The 25,014-nt window shown below is 48.8% G+C and overlaps 1 protein-coding gene across 1 annotated transcript in view; it reads left to right on the top strand.

The window, feature by feature from the left end:
- The window catches only part of Cd9 (CD9 molecule), a 32,431-nt gene extending 17,378 nt beyond the window's left edge, over positions 1–15,053 (top strand). The window contains exons 2-8 of the mRNA XM_051207939.1: positions 4,249–4,351; positions 11,244–11,341; positions 11,762–11,836; positions 12,854–12,952; positions 13,084–13,173; positions 14,032–14,115; positions 14,587–15,053. Of these exons, the coding sequence (XP_051063896.1) occupies positions 4,249–4,351; positions 11,244–11,341; positions 11,762–11,836; positions 12,854–12,952; positions 13,084–13,173; positions 14,032–14,115; positions 14,587–14,652 (615 nt within the window). The 3' untranslated portion in view covers positions 14,653–15,053. The remainder of the gene's footprint in view (positions 1–4,248; positions 4,352–11,243; positions 11,342–11,761; positions 11,837–12,853; positions 12,953–13,083; positions 13,174–14,031; positions 14,116–14,586) is intronic.
- The last annotated feature ends 9,961 nt before the right edge of the window (positions 15,054–25,014 follow it).

Genomic DNA, 25,014 nt, shown 5'->3' with positions numbered 1-25,014 from the left:
TCATGAAACTTTGTATCAAAAACCAAAACAGAAAGCATAGAGTCTAGGGAGATGGGTTCATTCAGTGGGTTAAATGTTTTCCCAACATGCCTGAGGACCTGAGTTCCAATCCCCAGAACCCACATAAAGCCTGGCGTGGTGGCGCTGGAGTTGGTGGGGAGATAGGAGACAGAAAAGAGAAGCCCCCGGAGCTCTCGGGTGTTGCCTGGTTACATCATAGCAGCAGATAAGAGACTGTGTCTCAGGGTGGAATGCAAGCTGCCCTCCCACTCACTCGCTATATAGCCTACACTGAAGAACACACGCACGCACAGGCACACAGGGAGAGAGAGAGTTTTTAAAAACAGAAAAGAAGGAGAAAGAAATTCTGGTCAAAGTCCTTTGTGGACTATATACAGTTTAGGTTTGTCTCATGACCCAGGTTTTTTTTTTTTTTTTTTTTTTTTTTTTTTTTTTTTTTTTTAATCCAAATGAGTGACAAAACAAAGCAAGTCCCAGTGAAACAAAGGGAGAAACTCCTTTTTTTTTTCCCCTTCGCTGTCACATGGATGGAACCATTTGGGGCCAGATGGCAAAGGAGCTTTTCGAAGCAAAACCAGACTGTTTCCATTTGGCTTTTGTTGGAAACAAAAAAGGTAATGAGGCCAACAGGAGGCAGGGCCTCTGGCTGGGGTGCTGCCTCTGGAGTCTCTTCCTGGCCTCTCCAGCTAGTGATCCGGCACGTTGCTGGCCGCTTTCTAGGGGCCCTGTCTGAGCATCCACGCCAAACCTGCCTGGGTCACGTGCTGACAGACTCTCGACCACAGTGGCCTGGGCAGTTCTGTAGCTGATGTGACTACCGCATGTCCGTTAGTTGGCCTGAAAGGAAACTTTTATTAGTTATTTTTCTTGTGATAAAATAGTGGCAAAACCAACTGGAGAGGAAAGGTTAATTTTGGCTCCGGCTGAAGGACACAGCCCATGAAGGAAGTCCTGGGGCCAGAGCTTCGGGAGTCACCTGCGCCTCACAGATGCATACATAGCCATTCCTGCTGTCTCCAAGGTAGATGAAAGAACTCCCACCCTACCCTTCCCCAGACCCCACCCGTTCCTCTGCAGATGCCAAAGTCCAAGGATGCCTTGAATACAATGATTACATGTACATGTAACCCACACTTACCCTAACTCAGCATAACTGGTGTGTAAGTGGCTATACAATGTTGTTGAGGGGGCAGTGTCCAGCAGAAAGCCTATACACATTCAACACAGTGACAGGAGAGGCTTAACTACCCATTGCACACAAACCTGCAGAGATGGCTCCTTCTTGGACCATGTGGAGTACTTTGGTATCTGATTGACAGGACGATTTGTTACAGGGCAGAGCTGCCTGGTTCTCGTTTAGTTTCTCCTATGATTGAAGTGCCTGGGAAGGGGGCAATGGAAGTACCCCAGCACTGCCACCAAAAGCAAGCGTCCCTGGGAAGTATTCAGCTCCTTAAACAATACTGCCCGATTAGCCAATTGGGAGCTATCGGGTTTCACAGCCCCACCACCCCAGCCAACCTAGCCAACTGTAGCTGTCCTTCCATTACGCAGAACAAGGCAGCTAATGACTTACATTGCATCCCCTCCAGCCACTTAGCACCAGAAAGCAACAAAAATGGTAGCAGGTACATGCCTGGAAGCCCAGCACTTAGAAGGCAGGAATAGGTTCAAGACCAGCCTGGTCTACACAGCAAGTTCACGCCGCACAGTGGGAAACTTGTCTCACAACCAAACAAGAGTTGGATGGGAGTAGTAATGCACACCATTGATCCTGGCACAGAGGCAGAGGTCAGCCAGAGCATAGTGAGACCCTGTCTCAAAAACAAAACAAGGCAGAAGGTGATGGTGCACACCTTTAGTCCCAGCACTGGGGAGGCAGAGGCAGGCCGATCTGTGAGTTCCAGGACAGCCAGGGCTACACAGAAACCCTGTCTCAGAAAAAAACAAACAGCAAGAAAACTAAACAGACAAAAAGATGGCCACTGGCTCACACCCCTGATCAAGTGTTACAAACTCCCCATCAGCACTCAGCCTACCTGCCATCTACTTTCTTTTTTTTTTTTTTTTTTTTTTTTTTTTTGATTTTTGTTTTTCTTTTCCTGAGACAGGGTTTCTCTGTGGCATTGGAGGCTGTCCTGGAACTAGCTCTTGTAGACCAGGCTGGTCTCGAACTCACAGAGATCCACATGCCTCTGCCTCCCAAGTACTGGGACTAAAGGCGCCATCACCATCCCCCGGCTGTCATCTACTTTCTTAAGCCTTCCTCCTCCCTGGAGATGTTTTCAACAAAAGTACCTGGGGCTTGGTGGCTTTTTCTAGTTCTCTGCATTGCAAGGTGGTGTGGACAGGCCAGTGTCACACTAGGGCTTATGTAGCACTGTGGTGTGGACAGGCCAGTTGTGTCACTGTAGGCTTGGGGTGGAGCCCATAGGTAGAACCAACCTCAACCATGGCCCAGATGAGACCTGAGATTTCCCTTTCCTGCCAAGTTCTCTAACCCATATTTCTTCTGCACAGACTAGGGTAGCAGGCCTTCAAAAGCCCTAAACCAGAGCTTGTTACATTTTTATCACACCTTTAAGCCACAGGAAAAAAATTCAAAATATATGTGTAGATCATTTCTGATAATAAACCAGAGTCTAGCTCAAGACCCAGCTGAGCCCTTCTACCCCAGCCCCAACCCTGGTGCTCCCTGTGATTGGGAGCATTCTGTTGGAGATGAGCTAGCTAGCCTGGCCCAGTATGACTCACCTTCTTTCACATAAAATAGTGCTCTGTTTAGACTAGTCCCCATGTGTCTTACTCAGGAGGAAACCCTGACCAATGTCTTTGAACACACAGCTCTTGGGTTCATGTTAACTCTGTAATTCCCGGTGTTCATGAACTCTTCCAGTGTCCGGCCAGGGACTCTTCAGCCTCAGGACCTTCTTACTGGTGTTGAGCAATGTCTTCTCTAAGGGGATCCCGAGCTCTGTAAGGGGGTGCTGGCTGACCGTCCACCAGAAGGAGGGTGCTGGGTCACGTGACCGTGTGCTGAGATGGTCGAACTGCTTCTAAAGCCCACTGAATACCTCCTCCTTCAGGAGTACAGGCTCTAATGTTAGCCTGTTTACCCTCTGGCCGAACTGGTGAGGGTGGTTTCTATCGACTGATACCCTGGTGTCCCTTCCCATTGTCACCATGTGCTCTTGGCACTCAGTGCATCCAATCCCATTGCTACGGCTGGGAATTTGGAAATGAAGAGGCTTGGCAGAAGGCCTCCGCAACAGCATCTGCTTCCACAGTGCCAGGACAGGGGTTGGCTGGTCAATAAAGGGCTGGCTGGTGTGGGTAAGTGAAGAGTAGTTCTGGTTTGCCATGCCCTGAGCACATCGTAACTGTCCCCAACCCCCAGTGCATGTGTTTACCATTGCGCAAGTTAAAAGTCACAAATCTGTGTTTGGCATGGAATAGTGTATACTTGGTCTTTCAGGATGCTGAGGCAGGAGGATAGCTTGAACCCAGAAGTTCTAGATCTGCCTGGACAACAAAGCAAGGCAAATAAAAATGTCATTAAACATCCTATTAAACACTCCAGATACTCACCCACCCTACTACCCTGCCTAGCAGTTCCTCCTCCTACCTGGAGATCATCACTCTCTTTATGATGGTTGCTTTTTATTCCTTTATCACCTCTATGATACATGTTTTATATGCAGTTAAACAGCATGCTGGTGTTTGTATAGACTCCCAAGTTTATGAGTTCAATGGTTCCTGCTTTTGTTGAACATTGTAAGATACACTTGGAGTAGCTTGTAGCCATCATAATGCCTGGTCACCGCTGTGTAGTATTCTGTACCCACCTAGTGCATTACTTCTGGTAGGGGATCGTTTTGTTTTCTTTTTCTTTTGGGGGATGCAGGGCATTTGAGACAGTTTCTCTTTATAGCCCTTGCCGCCCTGGAACTCACTCTGTAGACCAGGCTGGCCTCCAACTCAGAGATCCACCTGCCTCTGCCTCTCTGAGTGCTGGGATTGGGTGTGCCAGGAATGGTTAATCCGGGTTTACTGATAATCTTGCCACCTGGTTGATCACACTCTTGCCGTTGCTTTCTGCTACTGCCAGATGCACTCGGAGGGCAGAAAGAAAGGATGGTGCCAACGCCCTTTGCGAGCCTCTTCAGCATTTGTTGACGGTATCATCGGTCAGGACTAATGCCAATCAATGTGTTGTGTGTCTTGCAGCTTGCCGGTATTGCGGTGCTTGCCATTGGACTATGGCTCCGATTCGACTCTCAGACCAAGAGCATCTTCGAGCAAGAAACTAATCATTCCAGTTTCTACACAGGTGAGAGAGGGAGCTGGCACCTCAGCTCTGGGACCTCCAAGCTGACCCAGGGACTTGGGTTGGGAGAGATTGGCTGCATGAGCCAGCCCTGTCCCTTTCAAGTGAGGTGGCTTTGTGAGTATGTATGTGTGTGTAGCTGTGTCCGGGCATTTGCATCTGACTGATGTGGTTTCTTTCCTTGCCAACTGAATTTGTCATCTTGACCATCCTCTGATGTGAAGTTGGGCCTGGCAAGGCTGCTTCCATTCCTGTGAGGGTTCAGGAGCCTCGGTTCACACCCAGTATGTCTCCAAACTACATCATAATCTTAAGTCAGAAACCTTTGTCCCTCATGGATCAGCAGAGCCCGGGAGAGAGGGGGGGCTCCTCTCCCTGCCTCAGGCCAGCTTCCTGGGTGTACAGTCAAAATTAGAATTAATGGGGGGACCTCTGCTGGAGGAGCCTGGATGAGGCCCTTGAGAAGGAGGTCAAAGTGACAGAAAGAAAATAAAGGGGTGAGGGAGGGAAAAGGAAGGGAGAGAAAAGATAAAGGAAGTCCATGGAGAGACTGAGAGACCACCCTTCCCTTTCTGAAAACTCTTTTTGTCTGAGGGGAAGCTTTCTACTTCCAATATGGCTGTGATCACCCCAGCCTGAAACGGCTTAGTAGCTTTCTCTACACAGGTGGTCATGGTCCTTCCTGCCTCCACCCAGCCCCTTCCTCTGCCTCTGTAAAAGGGGATGCCACCGAGGGCCATCTCTCATACAGCTGCTGGCTTGAGTAAACTTGGTTCCGCTCTGCCTGGTGTGGAAGTAGGAAGCCCCCTATTTTTAGAGTGATCCTGTCATGCCATCAGACCCAGGGTGAGCTGTCACTTCCTTTCACCCACCAAAGTTATTTTTACAAAGACAAAAAAACCGGTCTGACACAGTTATCATCTCCCAGGCTTCAAGGACCAAGGGCTGTGGTTCCAGCTAGCCTCCCCTCGCCCTCCTCCCTGGAGCCAGACTTGGCCAGGTGGGGGTGGGTTGAGTCTCTAAGTCACAGAACCCCAGAGCTGTCTGGAGCACCTAGTGATCCTGCCTTTATTATTCATTGGCCATGGGTGGGGAAGAGCTAGGTGTGTTGCCCTATTGTTAAAAGGAAAGTTGGAGAAGGAAGGCTCCTGGTTTGGCCTTTTGTTTGTTTCTTTCTTTTCTTTCTTTTCTACTACAAGCAGAGATTTTAGGGAGCAGGTTTCCATAGAGCCCTGACTTGTTTTAGCAACAGAGCTTTGAGTCTGCAGCAGGAATGCCACAGTGAGAGCAGGACGGGTGGGGGGGGGGGGAGGCACACAGCACAGAATAGCAGGGTGCAGAGGGGACTCACTTCATGCTCCGTGGCCTAACACATGAGGGAGCAGTGAGCACACTCCTGGGATCAGCAGGAGAGCAGGAACAGGTACTTTTTCAGGCCAATCTCCTGAGCAAGGGCCCCACAGTCCCCGTGTCTTCTAAGAGGCCTGAGTCCTCAGGGCTCCTGTTCTTTTGGCTGCTCCTGGTCACCTAGTCATCCTTTCCATCATCCAGGACTCAGGCTAACTCTGTATATTTTTAGATGTGGGAAGACAGGCTCTCACTGGTCACTTGGGGACCTGGGAAGAAACCACTCCCAATCCGAGCCCTTCCTGGTGTAGCTCCCTGGCTCCATCCCTGAAGAAACGGTATAATTCCCATCTCACAACCTAGAGAGCCCAGACACCTGCCCGAGTTCTCGTCCCTAGAGCACCAACCCCAGCTCTTCCTGGAATTCTCTGTGAGAGGTTAGGAGGGGAGCTCCCCTTGTAAGAAGTGCCTACTGCACCCCTTTGTGGGGGAAACCACTTGGTTCCCCCATGTTTTAGCCCCTTGTCCTGTACGCAGAATGAAAAGTTCAAAGCTGAACTCTTAGAAGACTTGGTGGCACACAGGCCTTTATTTCATACCAGTTACTCAAGAGACTGAGACATTTTGGGGAAACTGAAGTTGTTGTCCCTGGGCAAAGGGCCAAGGAACCTTTGTCCTCTGTGTCCCCTTTTCCATTGGGCCATGAGAGAAGCCTTTTGTGTGAACCACAATCCTTCTGGCACATGAACTACTAGGAGTGCCAGCTACACCCAGGCTGATATCTCTGCCTTGATGTAGTGGCCAGCCCTTGCACATGGTCACCCCGAGGCCAACCTAAGTATGCAACTGACTTTTTAGGAAACCACCTCAGGTTTTGTTGGGGTGAGACCACAGCTTGCACGGTCAAGAAAGAGTGTGTAATGAAGCAGATAAGCTGATAGCCTTACATGAGCCTTCTCTCCAGTCAGGCCCTGGTCGATTCATCCAGTCAGCGGGACACGGTCCCAGGCTTACAAACACGTCAAACATGTCACAGAGCTACATTTTTCTAGTACCACGCCCACAGCTCCTTCTTAGGGTTCTGTCCTTCTAGAACCATGGCCAGAGTGAAGGAATGTAGGAATTTAGGCCATGAGTGTTCACCCCTCCTTGGGACCTTGTGGATGTGTGACTGTCCCCAGTGAGCTGGCCTCCATGTTCTGGCCCACAGTTGCTCACTGTCTCGTCTCCCCCCTCCCCTGCAGCCAGCATGGCACGCATGCCCACACCTCTCTCAGTTACCATGCTCGGCATACAGAATGCCAATGTCTGAATGAGCGGAAGCAGCCGTGGGAGGGAGAGAAAGCAAGAGTGGGGGGGGGAGTAGAGTGGGGGCCAGTTATCTGGGAGAGTGGATTTAAGCAGTGAAGATGAGCCTAGATCGTTTTCTCTTCCACACAAGCGGGCAAAGAGAAATAAGTGCTTGTGGGGTCGAGTTGGGGCCTTGAGGGGAGGCTGCTGTGTCCTCCCTAGCCGGAGCCCGGAGCCCAACACACAGGTGGGACAGAACACCCTGATTCCTGTGCAAAGGGCACCCTGACACATGCTACTGTCATGCTAACCCTCCCCCCCTCCACCCCGTCTAAATAGACCTATAATGTCAGCCCAAGAAAAAAGAAAGTATAATAAACAGCCCTTAAGCAATTTAGCATGGAGATCCTCTGACAAATAAATTTTTCCATGAGTCAGACAGAAAGCTAACGTTCACTTGTTTTATAAAGGGAACACTTTGTCATTTATCACTGCCAGCCCTTGCTAACAAGTGTGGGGTGTGGGGCTCTGCACAACTTTCCCCAAAGGAAGCAGTGGACAGTTCTTTTTCAAAACAAGCCAAGTGCTGGGGTGGAGCTCAGAGGTGAGCACTCGCCTTCAGGAAGCCCAGAAGGGTCTGAGCTCTCTCTAGCTCTGCAGGACTAAAGTGGTGAGTGGATCCGATCCAAGGCTCACATTGGGTCCATGACTAACTAGGGTTGGGAGAATAGATCCAGATGGGCCCCTCTGTAGCCTAAAGGCCGATGCCATAGCCGCTGCCTTTTCTCCTGCCTAGAGAGGGCTAGCAGACACTCCAGAGCTGCAGCTGTCTGAGCAAGATCTAAAGCCAAAAGACCCTGTAGTTTAAAATCTTTCTGGAGTGGCTCTGTCATACGACCTGAGAGGCCCATTAGGGGAGCATTCTCGCCCTACATGAAAAATGCTCTCTCCTCTTAGGTTACTTACTGCACCACAGCTGCCCTGGCTTTCTTTGCCAGGGTGTCCTAGCTCCCATAGTGGGGCGTGGACTCGGAAGAAACGCGCCTGTCTGTTTGCACTTGATTCTATTTCATGTGCTTATAAACCCTTTTGATCTCTTAATGCCACCCCCCCCCCATTTATTCAGCCCTTGCTCTGCAGCTCAAAGGAGTGACCTCATCCTTCATTGTCTTGCCCCGATGTCACAGTCAGAAATCTGGGCTGTACTACTGCCTCACTCAGTAGTGTCCCCTAGGCAACTGGCACCCCTGTGCAGGGCCCATGCACGGGACTGCACAGCCCCCCAAGTTCAGGCCTCTCTACATTTGACTGACTAGGAAGATGACTTGAGGACAAGCTGCATCTGTCCCCTTGCCCAGTCTGGACCAGGCATGCACACAAACAATGCCCATATTCATACACCGTGGGGTTTGCCAGTAACCCCACGTGACTTCAGGTCACAGCAGATGGGAGGGGGCAAGAGAGGCACAAATGCCCACTGTGTGTGCTCTGCCCACAGTATCAGCTGCAGGCCAGTCCCACGGTCTCCCGCCAGCCCCACACTGGGTGCTGCAGATGGGGGCAGTGAGGTCACTGTGGCACCTGCCCAGAGTTCTTGTCATGTAGTGTGCTGTGTATTGTGAGAAAGCATCCTATCTCCGCCTCTCATTTTCAGCCCCTATTTGAAGAAGTCTCTAGGGTCGAGTGGGAGACTAGGGAGAGAGTATCAAGTACATAAAAACAACCACACGCTTTTTGCAGTGGTTACCAATCCCTTCCATTGTTGAGATTAACAAATCGCCACTGGCGCCTGCTGTGCACCTGTGGGCTACACCCTCACAGCATTGTTGCCACGCCCCTTTAGTGGTACTAACAAATGGGACCCAGTGCCTCTCACACAATAAGTATACATCCATCCTGAGTCCCAATCACCCCATTGCTTTTAAATTCATGTGTGCCCGTTGGAAACCAAAAGAGAATGTTGGATGTCTTCCTCTGTGTTCTCCAGATCATTGCCTTGACCCAGGGCCTCGATGAGCCTGGTGCTTCCCTTTTCCCAACCCCAATCACCCCATAATTTATAGACAAAAAGTTTTCAGAAGCTGGTCACATACCTCTTTTTGTTGTTATTGTTATTGTTGTTGTTATTGTTTTTGACACAAGGTCTTTACATAGCCTTGGCTGTCCTGGAACTCTCTGTAGACCAAGCTTACCTGGAATGCATAGAGATCTGTCTTCTGTCCTCCTCTGCCTCCATGTACTGGGATTAAAGGTGTGTTGGCCGGGTACACACCTTTCGTCTCAGCACTCAGGAGACAGAGGCAGGTGGATCTCTGTGAGTTCAAGGCCAGTCTTCTCTACAAAGGGAGTGCCAGGACAGCCAGAGCCACATAAGGAGAACCTGTTCATCCCCCTCCACCAAAAACAGAATAAAGGTATGCCTTTCTCAATACTTAGGAGGCAGAAGCAGGTGGATCTCTGAGTTCAAGGCCAGCCTGGTCTACATAGAGTTCCAGACCAGCCAGAACTACGTGAAAAGACTCTGCCGCAAAAAGAACAAAAATTATGTATACATATACATTATATATATACACACAGATAATTGTTTTCTAAATAAACTTCTCTGGGGTTACAGAACTGGCCTTCAAAACCAAGCATTCTGAACTTTAGAGCTGAAGCACTTGACATGTCACAGTAGCCCTCTCAAGGGTGACTAGAGCATGGGTAGCAAGATGGGAGGCACTGGGGCTGAAGAAGCGGCCCAGTGGGTTAACAGTGCATACTGCTCTTACGGAGGACCCAAGTTCAATTCCTTGAACTTGTGTTGGGTGGCTCCAAGGACTGCAACATCCACTTCTAGCCTCCAGGGGTAACTGCATCTGTAAGCACATACACCACCAGAGACACATACATACACGAAATTTTAAAATGTATTTTTAAAAGTATATGTATATATAATTATGGGGCCCTACAACCTTTCCTGGTTTTCCTAGAGGACTTAGGACAGAAGGGGCCTTCACAGGGGTTGTCCCTGCTCGGCAGCTATGGCTGCTCAAGAGTGTCACTGTACGATGGACTCTGTAAGCATAGCCATGGTGAACTGGGGTCAATGTAGCCAGGGGCTGCTCCACTGTGGTCCCAGATGCGGGGATTTGCATTCTCTGGGTGTGGGCAGGACTTAGACTCTGTGTGTCCCCACCTCTCCTCCCCTTTAGCCACTTACACTGAACACGTAGGCAATGCATCACTAACTCTCCCCTTAGCATGATGAATCTTTTCGCTAGAGTAACTCATTCCACCCATAACATTCCTTCAGTGGGCAGAAGGGACTTTTTGGCATTTAAGGTGTGTGCATCCATTCATTCGTGTGTGTGTGTGTGTGTGTGCGTGCGTGTGTGTGTGTGTGTGTGTGTGTGTGTGTGTGTACAGTGTGGGGTACCTGCAAAGGCCAAGAGAGGGCATCAGTTCCTGGGAGCTGAACTTACAGGCATTTTTGAGCTGCCCTATGTGAGTACTGGGATTCAATCTCCAGTCCTTAAGCAACACGTTCTCTTAACCATGAACCCAGCCCCAGAAGCACATGTTAACTAAAGTTTAAGTTAGTAACAGTGTTGGGGCTAAGACAAGGTTCTTCTGATTTGATACCTCTTACATGTCCTTTCTACCAGAATAAGGAACAGTGTTTCTGGTATGGACACTTGGTTATGTGCCTGGCGGCATGCAGAAAGGATTTCTAAGGGGAATCATGGTCTCAAGTACCAGGCAGCTAGCCATAGTCTGAGGGTCTGAGTTAATCAGCTCAAGTGGGAAGCTAATGGGAAGGAACACAGCAGACTGAACAAGGGTTGTATCCTAAGTAGAATCTGAGGGTTCCTGTCCCCAGGTCCCTTCTGGGAAAACAAAGGATAAGATAGAGTCTAGACATGGTGGAGCAGAGTTCTGAGAGAGAGAAACCATGAACAGAGGTGGAGAATGCTGTTTGGGTAAGAAAAGAGCCTCCCTCCCTGGAGTGGAGGAGGCGCAGAGGAAGAGCCCCCCAAACTAACGTTTCCACAGGAGGAAGAGCCCCCCAAACTAACGTTTCCACAGGAGGAAGAGCCCCCCAAACTAACGTTTCCACAGGAGGAAGAGCCCCCCAAACTAACGTTTCCACAGGAGGAAGAGCCCCCCAAACTAACGTTTCCACAGGAGGAAGAGCCCCCCAAACTAACGTTTCCACAGGAGGAAGAGCCCCCCAAACTAACGTTTCCATGCTTGTCCTCCTTCCTCCTCCCCTCAGGAGTGTACATCCTGATTGGAGCTGGGGCCCTCATGATGCTGGTGGGTTTTCTGGGCTGCTGTGGAGCTGTGCAAGAGTCCCAGTGCATGCTGGGATTGGTGAGTATTCCTTCTGGACTCGCAGTAACAAGTCAGTCTTAATCTTAGTCCCTTTCCTTTCCCCAAATGTCACCAAACCCGATGCATGGGACAACAGGTAGAATGGGTGGAGTGACGAAGCCTCCCCAGTGTCCGCCCTTCAGGCCCAGCTGCATCTGCCTGGTCCCACCACCATCTGGCCCATGGCCCTGGGCAGACGTGTTTTACTGCTGACCGACTCCAAACTGAAACCCTTCAAATACCAATTTAGAGCCGACGGAGCCCACATTTTCCCCCAGAATGCCCTGGGACTCTCTGCTTGCCCTGTGGCCCCCTTCCTGCCTGTTCATTTGCATACCTACATGCTGCCTGTTCTCCGCCCCTCCGGTGTTTCTGGCTCACTGCTGGAGGCCCTCTCACCGTATCTCCTATGTCTTCTAGTTCTTTGGGTTCCTCTTGGTGATATTCGCCATTGAAATAGCTGCAGCCGTCTGGGGCTACACCCACAAGGATGAGGTAAGAGTTTCCCCAGAAGAACTCTTGGGTCCTGCAGTAATTTGAGTTTCTGAGCCGGGGAGAGGGTTGATGAAGATTGAAGGGCTCGGCCTAGTGGCTTTGCTTTTGACTCTCCACAGGACACACCTCTTTATCCAGTATGTTTCCACATGGGAACAGGACAGGCCTTCCTCAGGGCTGGGAACGTAGAGCCTGGCCTGCCCTGTGTGGCTAGCACATAAGGACTGTTCATTTTAGACCATTTGTGTATGTGTGCCCTTGGCATATCTGCCAATCACAGCTAAGCCCCTAGAAAGACTGCTCACAGCAACATGGCTCTCTGTAACCAGGGTCCCTTGCTCTAATCTGTAACAAGTGTCACACCAAACCCTAACCAATTATCCGAGTTCCAGGTCCCCACTTTGAGGAGTTTTGTCATCTAGTGTGAGACTGACAAATGTCACGCAAATCATTTATAACCAAAAGTACCTTGAGATTTAAAAGGTGAAGTTAAAGAGGGGGATGGATCTCTTGGTTTGTAGAGAAGGGAGTATAGACCTGGAGTGATGTAGGGGGTCTTGAGGGTAAGTGGGAGGAATGGGAAACTGCTGGGCAGTGGGAGGGGCTGAGCATGTCCGAACTGGAGTTCCTGTGGTGAACTCTACTGAGTTCTGGCCAGGCTGGGACATGCTGGTGCAGTATTCGAAGGTGGGGCATCTTACACTCTTCAGTGACAGAGGAGAAGAACAGGGACACTTGAGTTGAGGCAGGATCCCTGTTTTCAAGAAACTGTCCCATCGATAAAAGAATTTAATTAGAAATAGGGGCTAGAGATCCCCAGCACCACACCACCACCTCAAAAGAAACTTAGCCAGGCAAGATGGCGAGCTCCCTATAACCTGGGTACTCTGGAGGCTGAAGCTGAAGATGCTGAGAGAGATGATACTAACGGCAGTTAGCCAGATACCTGAAGAGTATCTGTGGAGATGTTTCTAGAAACTCATCTCTACTATTGATTGATTGATTTGTCCCTCGTAGGTGATTAAGGAAGTCCAGGAATTTTACAAGGACACCTACCAAAAGCTGAAGACCAAGGATGAGCCCCAACGGGAAACACTCAAAGCCATCCATATGGCGGTAGGTCACCTCTGTAGCAGAAACTGGCCCCTCTGATACCTCCCCTGGCATTTCTATACTGGTTTGGCATGCCTCTTTTAATTATCTTTGTTTTGTTTTTCCTCATCCCCATTCCTGCATCCTTTCTTCAGTTGAACTGCTGTGGCCTGATGGGTGGTGTGGAGCAGTTTATCTCAGACATCTGCCCCAAAAAGCAAGCTCTTGAAACCCTCCAAGTTAAGGTAAACTTACAGCAAACCTCTGGCACCCAGCCCTGTTGTTTAGGCAAATCCCTGCAAGGGCAGGGGTGAATTTAGCAACACTCTTCCCTGGGGCCTCTGTCCTCAAGGGGCAGCAAGGCAAAGGCCAGATGAAAGACATAATGAGGTGCTCTAGCACCTGGAACCGCTCACCTCTGTCCAAGTTCCTAGCCTTAAAGCACGCATACTCGGTGAAGGGTCAGCCTGTCACTAAGACTTTAGAAACAGGTCCTGGTTGGCCAGTTTCCCATCATCCAGAAGCAGAATAATAAAAGAATGGTTCTCCAGCCACATGGGAGCAGACCCCAGAGGGCTATCTTAGTGGCAGAGTTCTTGTATGGTGGGTGAGGCTCCAGCTTCCATCCCTGGTACTGCAAAAAGTGAGAAAGAAGCGGGCGGGGAGGAGCTAGAGAGTTGACTCGGTGGTGAGAGCACTTGTTGCTCTTCCAGAGGACCCAGGCTTAATTCCCAGCCTTGTATCTCAAAACCATCTGTAACTCCAGTCCCAGGGGATCCCAATGCCCATGTCTGAGCTCCACTGACATCAGGAACAAACATAGTACCCATACATACATGCAAACCAAACAGGCACACATAAAGTCAATGGAAAGAAGAGACCTCATCCCACCACCACTCTGCTCTGAAGTCTTCTCAAGTTTGAGGTACCCACACCTCCTATATCTCTCCTCTTCTGTCCATCCGGGACAGCCCTTATACCCAAATACACCCACGGCAGGTCACTCTCTGGCCTCTAGGCCTCCCAACATGAGTCAGCAAAGAGGGGGTACATACCCAAAGTCAACACTGTTTGTGATCCTGGGTCTCATTTGCCTCCCTAAGTCCTGCCCAGAAGCCATCAGTGATGTCTTCAACAGCAAGTTTCACATCATTGGAGCAGTGGGCATCGGCATCGCCGTGGTGATGGTGAGTGGCGGGTGGTTCAGGGAAGAAACACTCTTCTCTTCGTAAGCCCTGCCCAGGCACTGTTGGAAGTTCTGTAGGGTCAGCAGCTAACACAGCCCTGGCTGCCCTGGTCAGGTGTGTGCTATCAGGATTTCCTTTTTACTACTAGGAATTGGGGCCTCTGGGACTGGCTCAGAGGTAGGACACTTGGCTAAAATAGGCAAAGCCCTGGGTTTCATTCCCAGGACCGCAGAAAGAACAGAGTGGGGAGAGTCCTTATCTGTTGGAAACCCCGATTTCAGCATTTAAAGCTGCATGTTTAGGGTCTCACCCTGAATGTTATCTGGGGAAATGACTCGTGCTGCATACCTATCTCCGCAGCTGACTGGCTGTTGGAATCCAAGGCGGCTATCCTTCCTGTTATCTAGTCTTCATCTCCCCGCATCAGTACCCCTCCTGGGCCTCATAGTCTCACTCTTCCTGTCTTGGCAGATCTTCGGAATGATTTTCAGCATGATCCTATGCTGCGCCATCCGCAGGAGCCGAGAAATGGTCTAGAGTCTGCCGTGACCCCGAGCAGGAACAATGGCCCCCGGATACTATCGGGCCGTTTGGATTTTTTGCCACTAATATTAGTATTCATTATGCATTTCTAAACAAAAGTTATTCTGTGTTTGTCTTTTTTAATGCTTTATTCATTATTGACATTTGTAGCTGAGGGATCTTGGGGTTCAGTTTGCTTTGATTTTTACCCCCCTTTGGTTGTTTATTTTTGCTTGTTATGTTAAGCAAAAATCCTGCAATGAATGGTACTATATTTGCCAGACTCTAGACAGAAGATATTGTACATAAAGAGAATTTTTTTGCCTTTAAATAGATAAAAGTATCTATCAGATTTAATCAGGTTGTAAGTTATATTGAAGACAATTTGATACATAATAAAAGATTATAACAATGTCTAGGACTGCTTGGGGGTATTGCTTTCTTTAAATTGGTTTTTAGAACTGCTTGGATTGAGCGTACTTTCAGTTTTTGGTTTTTTGGGTTTTTTTAATCTGTACTCTTTGGCCCCTATCTTTGATCCCAGCACTCAGGAGGCAGAGGCAAGTGGATCCTCTGTGAGTTTGAGGCCAGCCTGGTCTACAGCATGAGTTGCAGGACAGGCTCCAAAACTACACAGAGAAATTCTGCCTCAAAAAATAAATAAATAAATAAATAAATATGAGATGAAATCTGTAATCCAGGCTGGCCAGGAATTTTCTCTGTAGCTCAGGCTGGCCTCAAGTTCCAGAAAGCCCCTCAGGCTCAGGGGTAAGCACCTTTAACCCACAGAGCCATCATCCATCCTCCTGCCCAGGAGTTACTGCCTAAAGAAAGAGTCTGGAGATTCTGTTTGGGATAAGGAAGTTTGGGCTAATGTGTTGTGCAGTTTCGAGTGGTGAAAATGGCATGCTGTATGTGGGGTGGATTTTGCTAGACAAGCAAAAAAGAGTAAGTCAGGTTTGCTTTCTCAAATCCCACAATCCCACTGTAGCCCCGGATCCCTCTCCATTCCAGCATTTGAAGACAGCTGGTGTGGTTCTGGTTGTGGAAACAGGTTAGCCATTAGTTTTGCGTAAGTTACAGAGCAGGTCTGAGGAGAAAGGAGAAGTCAGATGACAGGGTTGTCCATATAAGGACTTCTCATGAAAGCTGTTCTCCTCTCACTATGCAGGCCTGTGTGGTGGGGGTGGGGGGTCCTCCACCCCACCCACCTTCAGCCTTCATGTTGGGTTGGTGAGTCCTGAGCAGATAATGCAATTGTCCCCACTCAAGTCTTGGCCATCAGACCCCTGGAAAACTAATTCAATTTCTTCCCCTTTAAATTGGATTTTCCCAAACCATCTGCTTCCCTTATGGAAATACAGGCAAGGTCAGATCTTCTCCTGCCATAGAACCTCTGCAAAGCCCCTAAGCCAGACCTGCCTTTCTGGCCAGGCAAGACCCTGAGGACTCCTTCCCCTGTGGGGGCAGAGTCTGTTCTAACAATCTACCTAGCACCCAGAGGTCTCAGCCTGACTTGAGCTTGGAGGCTCACAGGGACCACAGCATTCAGGTAAGCCTGGAAAAGCATCGTTCTGGTGGCAGGAACAGAGGCCATCATTATCCATGTTCAGTCCATTATCTCTGACATGTCACGTGTCAGGAGATACCCAGGGCAGTAGTTAGAATAAGCATTTACAGGGCTAAGATGTGACTCAGTGTAGAGGGTTTAAATAGCAGGAGTGAGGCCATGGATTCGGTCGCCAGTACATCAAGAAAACTCACGAGCATTTCTGCGTGTGCCATGGATGGGCATATGAACTGTGTGGCAACATGGTGTGATATTCCCAAACCCATTTGATGACCAGCTTACCCTGGCAGTGTGGCAGGCAGTAGTTTACCTGAATTTCCACAAGGATGAGTCTTGGCATCTGATACGTGTGATGGCAAAACTTGTTCTCTTTTTTTTTGTTTGTTTGTTTGTTTTTTGTTTCTTGTTTTGTTTCGTTTTTGATCTGTTGTTGTTGTTGAGATGATGTCTCAATATCTAGCCCAGTCTGGCCTTGAACTCACAGTCCTGTGTCAGCTTCATGAGCTGGTAACACAAGCACGCACCACAGTGCTAAGTGAGGGTATGACTTTGATTAAGGTTGCTGTCACATTTCAAGAATATACTTAAACCAGAGTAACAGGGAATTCACCCTTAATCTCAGCTTTTGAGAAACCGAGAGGCAGGAGATCAAGGCATTTGGCGTCGGGCTATGTACTAAGTTTGAGGTAAGCCTACACTCCCAATCACCTGTAACTTCAGCTCCCTCACACAGGGGACGTACACACATAAATAGAAATAAGTCTCTAAAGTGTTTTAAGACAGAAGAACTTTCAGCTCTTCCCCCAAAGTCCCTGCCCCAGCTAGACCTGGAAAAACCCAGCCCCAGGTCAGAGACCACACCCACCACAACAGGCTGCCCTCTTGCTGCCTTCTGGGCCAGCCTGGAAGTTGCCACCAACTGCTGTACGGCATGTCCTTCTGGCAATGCCCACGTAACCCACAGCACATCGGCAGGTTAGACTGAGTGATTTGGGCAAGTGCTGAGTGCTGGTCACCTGGGGGCTTCTGGATTGAGAGCAAAGAGTAATCGTCTTCTCCTTAAGCAGTTTGGCCATTGTATATAGCATAATTCATAGCTCTTTTCAATTGTAGTTGATTGGGAATTGTTAAATGACCAGAGGAGAATGGTGGTCTAGCCGGGAAAACACCATGTAAAATAGGTCGTTCATCATGATAAATTTAATCTGGGAAATTGGTTAAGTCCTAGCAGACTAAGGGATCTCTCAGACAAGGCTGTAATGTGGATGAAGAGACAGCTGCCAGCCCTGTGGCTGGGACCGTGCAGAGCAGGGCTGCCTGGAGGAAGAGCTTGTTCCTGTAGCTGTGGGTTCCTTTAGGGAGACTCGGAGAGGCTAAATCTCAGAATGCTGGAGTCCATGTATATCGCCCATCACACCATGAATTTCCCTGAACCCTGACTGGTTGTTTCTAGAACCTTCCCTGAGGGTTCAAATAACCAACAAATATATCATTAGCTATGAGGAAAGACATATCAAAACTACAATGAAGAACCATCCCATTCCCATTATGCTGGAATGTTAGAATGTAAGCTAGTTTGGACACTATGGGAACAAAAACTCTGCTTCAAAACAACTAAAAACAGAACTACCACATGATCCAGCCACACCGCTCTTGGATACATTCCTGAAGGGATGTAGTCTGCCTACTACAAAGATAGCTGCAGGTCTGGGTTGATCACAGCACTATTCAAAACAGTCACATTCATGCCTAGACGCCCATCAACCAGTAAGGAGATAAAGAAACTGTGGTATGCGTACTCGGTGGAGTATTACTTGGCCATGAAGAAGAAAGAGGTCTGCCATCTGTCACACAACAGAGCTGGAGGACATGATGTTAAATGAAATGAGCCCAGTTCCAGAAAAACAAATCTCACATGTTCCTTTTCCTGTGCGGATGCTAACGGTTATCCTGAAGGTAGAACTGTGATTACAGGGGATGGGGAAAGGTTGGGAATGAGTGTGAGAGAAGTCTGGTGTGATAGTACATGCTGTGCACACGTATAAATGCATCGCACTGAGCCACATTAATGTGTTCACTTACTAACGTGTAAATATGTATGAATAAAAATAAATGCAGTTAGGTGAGCAGAGACGAGCAAGCAAGAAAAGGAAAGCTGTCCCCAGCTCCCTTCCCTAAGGTGGTCCCTGCCCTGCACCGGAACAGCAGCCATTGCTCCAACTATAATTAGAGGGTTTGACGACTACCTGTGGCAAAAGTAATTGTGAACAAGAAACTATGGACTCGAGACTACCTTGTGCTAAAATTGCCACAAGACTTCACCTGGAAGTGACTGGGGGAATCTGAGACCATCACGTGTGGATCCTGGGCAGCTAACTGTGGGCCCAGCTGGTTTGGCCTCCTATATGCAAATGAAAAGCACCTGAGCACCTGACACACAAGGAGGTCGTGGCTGAAGCCCGGGGTCTTTGGTTCACTATTGTTGTTTTGGGAGTACTTGGATTTTAAGATTTCTTTTTAATTGTGTGGGTGAGTGCCTGTGTGCCTCTGAGGGGGGGGGATGCCTGTGCACCTGTGGGTGTGGGTGTGTGTGCGTGTGCACCTGTGTGAGTGCCTGTGGGTGGGTGTACACGTACACCTGTGTGCGTGCGTGCACGCATGCGCGCCTGTGTGTAGGTGTATACACCAGAGTGCAGGTACTCAAAGACAGTGGATCCCCTAGAGCTCGAGCTATAGGCAATTGTGAGCCACCCAATAGAGGTGCTGGGAACCAAACTCAGGTTCTCTGGAAGAAGAGTGAGTGATCTTGGCGGCTGTGACATCTTTCCTATCCTTTGTATTTCATTTTTCCAGTCTTTGCTGTGCAGTCCTGGCTGGTCTGGAACTCAGTATGTTAAGACCAAGCTGGCTTTCAAACCTGCACTGATCCTCCTGCCTCTGGCTCCTGAGTAATGTGTTTACAGGCAGACACCACCATGCCCGGCCTGGGACCTCAGGTCCTGAGCCCTCCTGCAATGACTCACTGGCTAATATAATTGATTGCTCTGTATGTATGAGGCCCTAGGTTCAGTCCCCAAAACTGGGGGGGAGGGGGAGTTAGACCAACACACACACACACACACACACACACACACACACACACACACTTCCTGAAAGATTACGAAGTCCTCAGGTTCCAGGGAGCTAAGGGCAGAGTCGTCTGAGGTCGCTGAGCATTTCTTGTGGGTTACACAGACAAAGCCCAGTTAGGGCCTGGAATTCCCCGCTCTGTGGGCAGTGCGCTCCCCAGCTCGTTTCCAGTAGCAGAGATGTGCAGAGGCTGCACCATTCCCTCAGCTGTCCTGAACTAACATACCCAACCCCCGAAGATGAAAGGAGACCATGGGCCCTTCCCTTAACAAGCTAACATTGCCATTTCCTGGAATGAACCAACAGGTTTTGAATGCATTTGTGACCCTTCCTTCCCCTAATCCTCACCCCAAAGGGATAATCCTTATCTTCTACCCAGGGTGTGATCCAGTGGACTCATCCTGAGTCCTAGATGCTTAATTGATGAGAAATAAATAGTCCAGCTCACATCACAGCACCCAACTATGAGGAGCTCAGGTGTTGACACAAGTTCCAGGCCCTCTATTTTCCCCATTCCTATTAACTGTGTTTATATGCCTCTCTGCCTTGAGCACACACCCCACCCAATGGGTTCTCCTCTGGATCAACACCTAGCCTTAACACCGCCTGTGTCCACCACCCACACAGCCCCCCTGTCCTGAGCTGGACAGATGTCTCAGTCACTAAACTGCCTGCCACACAAGAATGAGGACAGGACATGACTTCCATTATTTAGTACCCACATAAAAAGCCAGACACAGCGGTACACATCTGGAACCCCGATGCTGGGAGTGTGAGGGCAGGAGGGTGCCTAGAGCTCATTGGCCGCCAGCCTAGTCAATCAGTGGACTGTAAGAGACCATGTTTCAAAAGGCAAGATGGAGAGTGGTTAAGACATTAAAGTCAGCCTCTAGCCTCCCACATGTGTGTGCACACACATCTCTCTCTCTCTCTCTCTCTCTCTCTCACACACACACACACACACACACACACACACACACACAGGGTCCTTGGCCATCATTGCCTTAAAGACCCACCTTAGACTCTCTTAACCCTTCACAGAGCTGATGACAGAGACCACCCCCTCCCAACTGATGGTTCCAGGTCCCTCTCTGGAATGGGCAACCATTGTACGGGAAGCTGCTTTGTGTATGAGGGACCAGGTAACTGCCTCTGGCCAGTGGACTAAAAGTAGACGTGACCAGTGTCGTTAGCAGCACGGACTGAGGAAGCTCTGTGCCTTCCCTATTCACTGACTCAATGGAGACAGCTCATGGATGCAGAAGATAGGCTAATAACCCTGGGCCTGGAATAACCACACAAATCATGCTGCATGGACATTGATGCAGCAAGGAATGTTTTACTTCATATTTACCACACACTGACTAATCTTTCCGTGTCTCTGTCCCAGCAGCCAGCCTGAGCCTCTGGCCCTGTCCTTTTTTCTTTGTCCATTTCCCCTCCAGCACTTTGAGCAGGGAAGCTCAAGATCAGAGACAAGAAGAGCACAGAGGTGTGTGTGTGTGTGTTGTTTCAGGTTTTGCTTTTTGGTTTGTTGGTTTTTGGGGGGGGAGAGGGTGGTAAGACATGGTCTCACTATGTAGCCCAAGCTGATTTCAAACTCATAATTCTCTTGCTCTGACCTCCCTAAGTGCTGAGGTTACTCCCAGAAATCTCTCAGAAGACGTCCTATCACATCTCCTTGGGCAGAACTGGCCACGTGGCAGTTTTTATGGCAAGCAGAGTAAAGTGGGGTTAAAGTAACTGGATCAGATAGACAACTCTTCAGGCCAGGCCCAGGCCTGAAGGTCTGACTTCAGCTGAGGCATGTGGCCTCTGGACCCCTGGAGCCAGAAGGGGACATGGCGAATGGGCAGAGCCTTACCTGGAGCCCAGAGTCACCAGTCTGCTCTTACCCTCTTACGTTCTCACCCTGGAAAAGGTACAAATGCTACGCAAGGTATCTGTATTCAAACGTTTATAGTGATTGGGCTGGGAAGATGCCGCCGAGGCTAGAGTTTGCCAGCATGAGAACTGGAGTTTGGATTCCCAGAACCCAAGTAAAAGCTGGGCTAGTAGAATCCACAAACTCCAGGCTCAACGAGACCCATACCTCAATAGATAAAGAGAGTGGCTGGGGTACATACCTGACATCAACCTCTGACCTACAAACATGCACCCACACACATGTGCCCACAACATGTGAACATGAATGCATGCACACACACCACATATACGCATAAAATAAGAACAAGAAAGGTGTCTTGGTTAGGGTTTCTATTGATGCGAAGGGACTCTGGAACCATGGCAACTCATATAAAGGAAAATATTTCATTGTGCTGGCTTAGAGTTCAGAGGTTCAGTCCATTATCACCATGGTGGGACGTGGCAGTGTGCAGGCAGACATGGTGCTGGAGAGGGAGCTGAGAGTCCTACATCTTGCAGGCAACAGGAAGTGATCTGCCTCTTTGAGTGTGACTTGAGCACATATGAGACCTCAAAGTCCACCTCCACAGTGGCAAACTTCCTCCAACAAGGCCATGGCTCCTAATGGTGTCACTCACTTCAGGGCCATTTTCTTTCCAATGCCACAAAAGGATTTATTTCAGTCATGTTGAAGAGACAGGTATTTTACCAGGTACCAAATCTTCAAGTAGAGCTAATGTAGAGCTCAGATGACAGCCCTGGGATCTATCTCCACCAATGAAAACCAGAGAGTTAGAAACGTAAAGAAATGATAGGGCACTCCTGACTACTCACTCTCAAGCTCCTAACTTGTCCCTGCCTGGTGACACAGTTCCATCATTTGTCTAACCTCGAAGGTCTAAAGTCCCTGGTTGGAATCTTCTGAGGCTAGGAGCCTGCTCTTTGCCTTTCCTCTATACACAGCTCTGGGGCAGGGTTGACCCGCAGTTAGGACAGTGAGGACAGCGGACATACGCAAGTGTTTACACTCCAACTGGGGAGAAGACCCCACACAGTACAGCATGGTGGTCCAATAGACTGGTCAATCGACTGTGAGGACAGTCTACTAGTGAGGGACACTGTTGAGTGCAGAGACAAACTCAAGTTCAAATCCTGCCTGGGTCATTCACAAAGTGACATTAGGTAAGTCAGTAGCCTCTGAACTCCTGGCTTTCCTCTGTACAATAGGAAAATGTTCTGTGTTGTAGGGTAGAGACTTAACAGAGCCCAGAAAAGGGCTGAGCACAAAGTGGCCAACCTGGTTTTAGTGTTGTTGCCATCACTGATAAGTAGTGGGGGTCGAAAGGAAATCCAAGGACTAGGGATGCAGCCTCGTTGACACAGTGCAAGCATGAAGCCCTGGCTTCAGTCTCCGCCTAAAAACTAATCACGGCAGGTGTCTTAGTCACTGTTCTACTGCTGTGAAGACACGCCATGACCACGGCAACTCTTGTACAAGAAAGCATTTAATCGGGGGCTTGCTTACAGTTCCAGAGGTTTATTTAGTCCATTTGCATCCCGGAGGGAATCATGGCACCACACACTTTGCTGGAACAGTAGCTGACAGCTACATCCTGGTCTGCAGGCAGAGAGAGAAAAAGACTCTGGGCTAGGCATGGGCTTTGAAAACCTCACTTCCTCCAACAAGGCCACACTTCTCTCTTCCTTTCTCCCTTCCTTTCTTCCTTTTCTCCTTTCCTTCCTTCTTTCTGTTTGTTTGTTGCTGTTTTGGTTTGGTTTGGTTTGGTTTTTTTGAGGCAAAGCTTCTTTGTGTAACAGCCTTGAAACTCTGTAGACCAGGCTGTCCTCCATCCTCCTGCCTCTGCCTCCCCAGTGCTAGGATTAAAGGTGTGCACCACCACACCCAGCTAAGGCCACACCTCTTAATTTTTTTTGTTTGTTTTGAGTTTGGGTTGTCTTTGTGTTTGTTTGTTTGTTTTGAGACAAGGTTTTTCTGTGCAGCTCTGGCTGTCCTGGAACTTTCTCTGTAGATCAGGCTGGCCTCAAACTCAGAGATCCACTTGCCTCTGACTCTGGATTTTTAAATCAGTCTAATCCTTTCAAATGGTGCTACTCCCTAGAGACTAAGCAGTCAGCTATTTGGGCCTATGGGTCCATTCTTATCAAACCATTACAGCAGGAATGGAGAGATGGCCCGGTTGTTAAAAGCACATACTGCTTTTGCAGAGGACCTGAGTTCTGTCTCAGCACCGATGAAAGGCCTCTCACAATCACCTGTAGTTCTGGCTCCAGGGGATCTAAATGCCTCTTCTGGCCTCTGAGGACACATACACTGGTGTGCACATGCCCTTACACATACAAATAATTTAAAATATTTAAATATTTTTAATGGGCATGATGGCGCTTGCCTGTAATCCCAGAGGTAGAAGCAATTGGATCTAAAGTTCAAGGTCATTCTTGCCTACATAGCAAGTTCTAGGTGAGCCTGGGCTCCGTAAGACCTTGAAGGTGTGGTGGTAGAAGGAGGAGGTGGAAAAGAGAAGGGAGGGGAGACGAGGAGGGGAGACAGGAGGGGAAGGGAGGGGAGAGAAGGAGAGGGGAGGGGAGGAACCAGGAATCTAGCATGAGGCTGGACTTAGCAGCTTGGAGGTGAATTATCATAGTTGTGCTATGACAACAAAAGCAGGTTACAATGGGTTTATGAGCACAGAGCTAGAGGCCGGCTCAGGCATAAGAGAAGGAACAGTTAAAAGTCAGCCAGCTCCTATGACATTTCCTATGGATTAGTTTTGTTTTCTTGTGACGTTTGCATTATTGTGCCCCAGCTTATGGATGTGAACCCCTGAGTGTGGACACCAAAGGTCAACATTGAACATCTTCCTCATCACTCGCCACCTTATTCTTTGAGACAAGGTCTCTCGCTAAATCTGGAGCTCACCAGAAATAGCTAGACTGACTAGACAGTGAGATCCAAGTCCCAGCTGCTTTTAATTGGCCAGTGCTGGGATTAGACATGTGGCAACACATGTTGCCTCACCCAGAGTTTCTACGTGGTGCTGGGGACCCGAACTCCGGCCTTCATGCTTACATAGCAAGTGCTGTGATCTCCATGTGTAGACCAGGCTGGCCTCAGATTTGAGGTGATTTTTTCCCACCACCTCTGCCTTCAGAATACTAAGACGACAGACACATTCCACCTTATCCAACTCCTAGAGAGTTTGATATTGGAAAATATTTTTCTCTCCAACACCATATCTTATCTAGTCTTAGAGAGTTCATGTTTTATAATAAAATCCTTCCTGTGGGTTCTGGGGAACATAGCTCCATCCTAAGGGGATGAAGCATGAACTTAGCATGTACAAAGCCCTAGCAAATCATCAGGACAGGTCCTTTCTCCCAAAAAATACCTTTCCAGTGATCTGACCTTTCTATCTATGACCTTACCTGCTCTCACAGCCAGTGGCATTTAAACATCTTATGACACAGCCAGACATGTGGCTGAAAACACACAAATACGCCACATATAAACACCTATCTGCATATACATAAATGAAATGAAACAACTGTATAATACTAACCCTTGCTACATGTGTTGTATTATGTTCTGTTTAGACACTGATATAGATGAGTCACCATTGGGCCTTGTCTCTCAATTTGGAAACCACTGTCCTGACTTTTCATTACTTTTACCTAGGATTTGGTTGTTGTGGTGGTGGTTTCTATAAAAATGCCTCCCCCCATAGGCTCATAGGGAGTGGCACTATTAGGAGGTG

Source organism: Phodopus roborovskii, unplaced genomic scaffold (assembly GCF_943737965.1).
Source record: "Phodopus roborovskii unplaced genomic scaffold, PHOROB, whole genome shotgun sequence".
NCBI classification, from domain to species: domain Eukaryota; kingdom Metazoa; phylum Chordata; class Mammalia; order Rodentia; family Cricetidae; genus Phodopus; species Phodopus roborovskii.
Note: the sequence above shows the minus strand (reverse complement) of the source record. Positions and strands in the feature narration are given on the sequence as shown.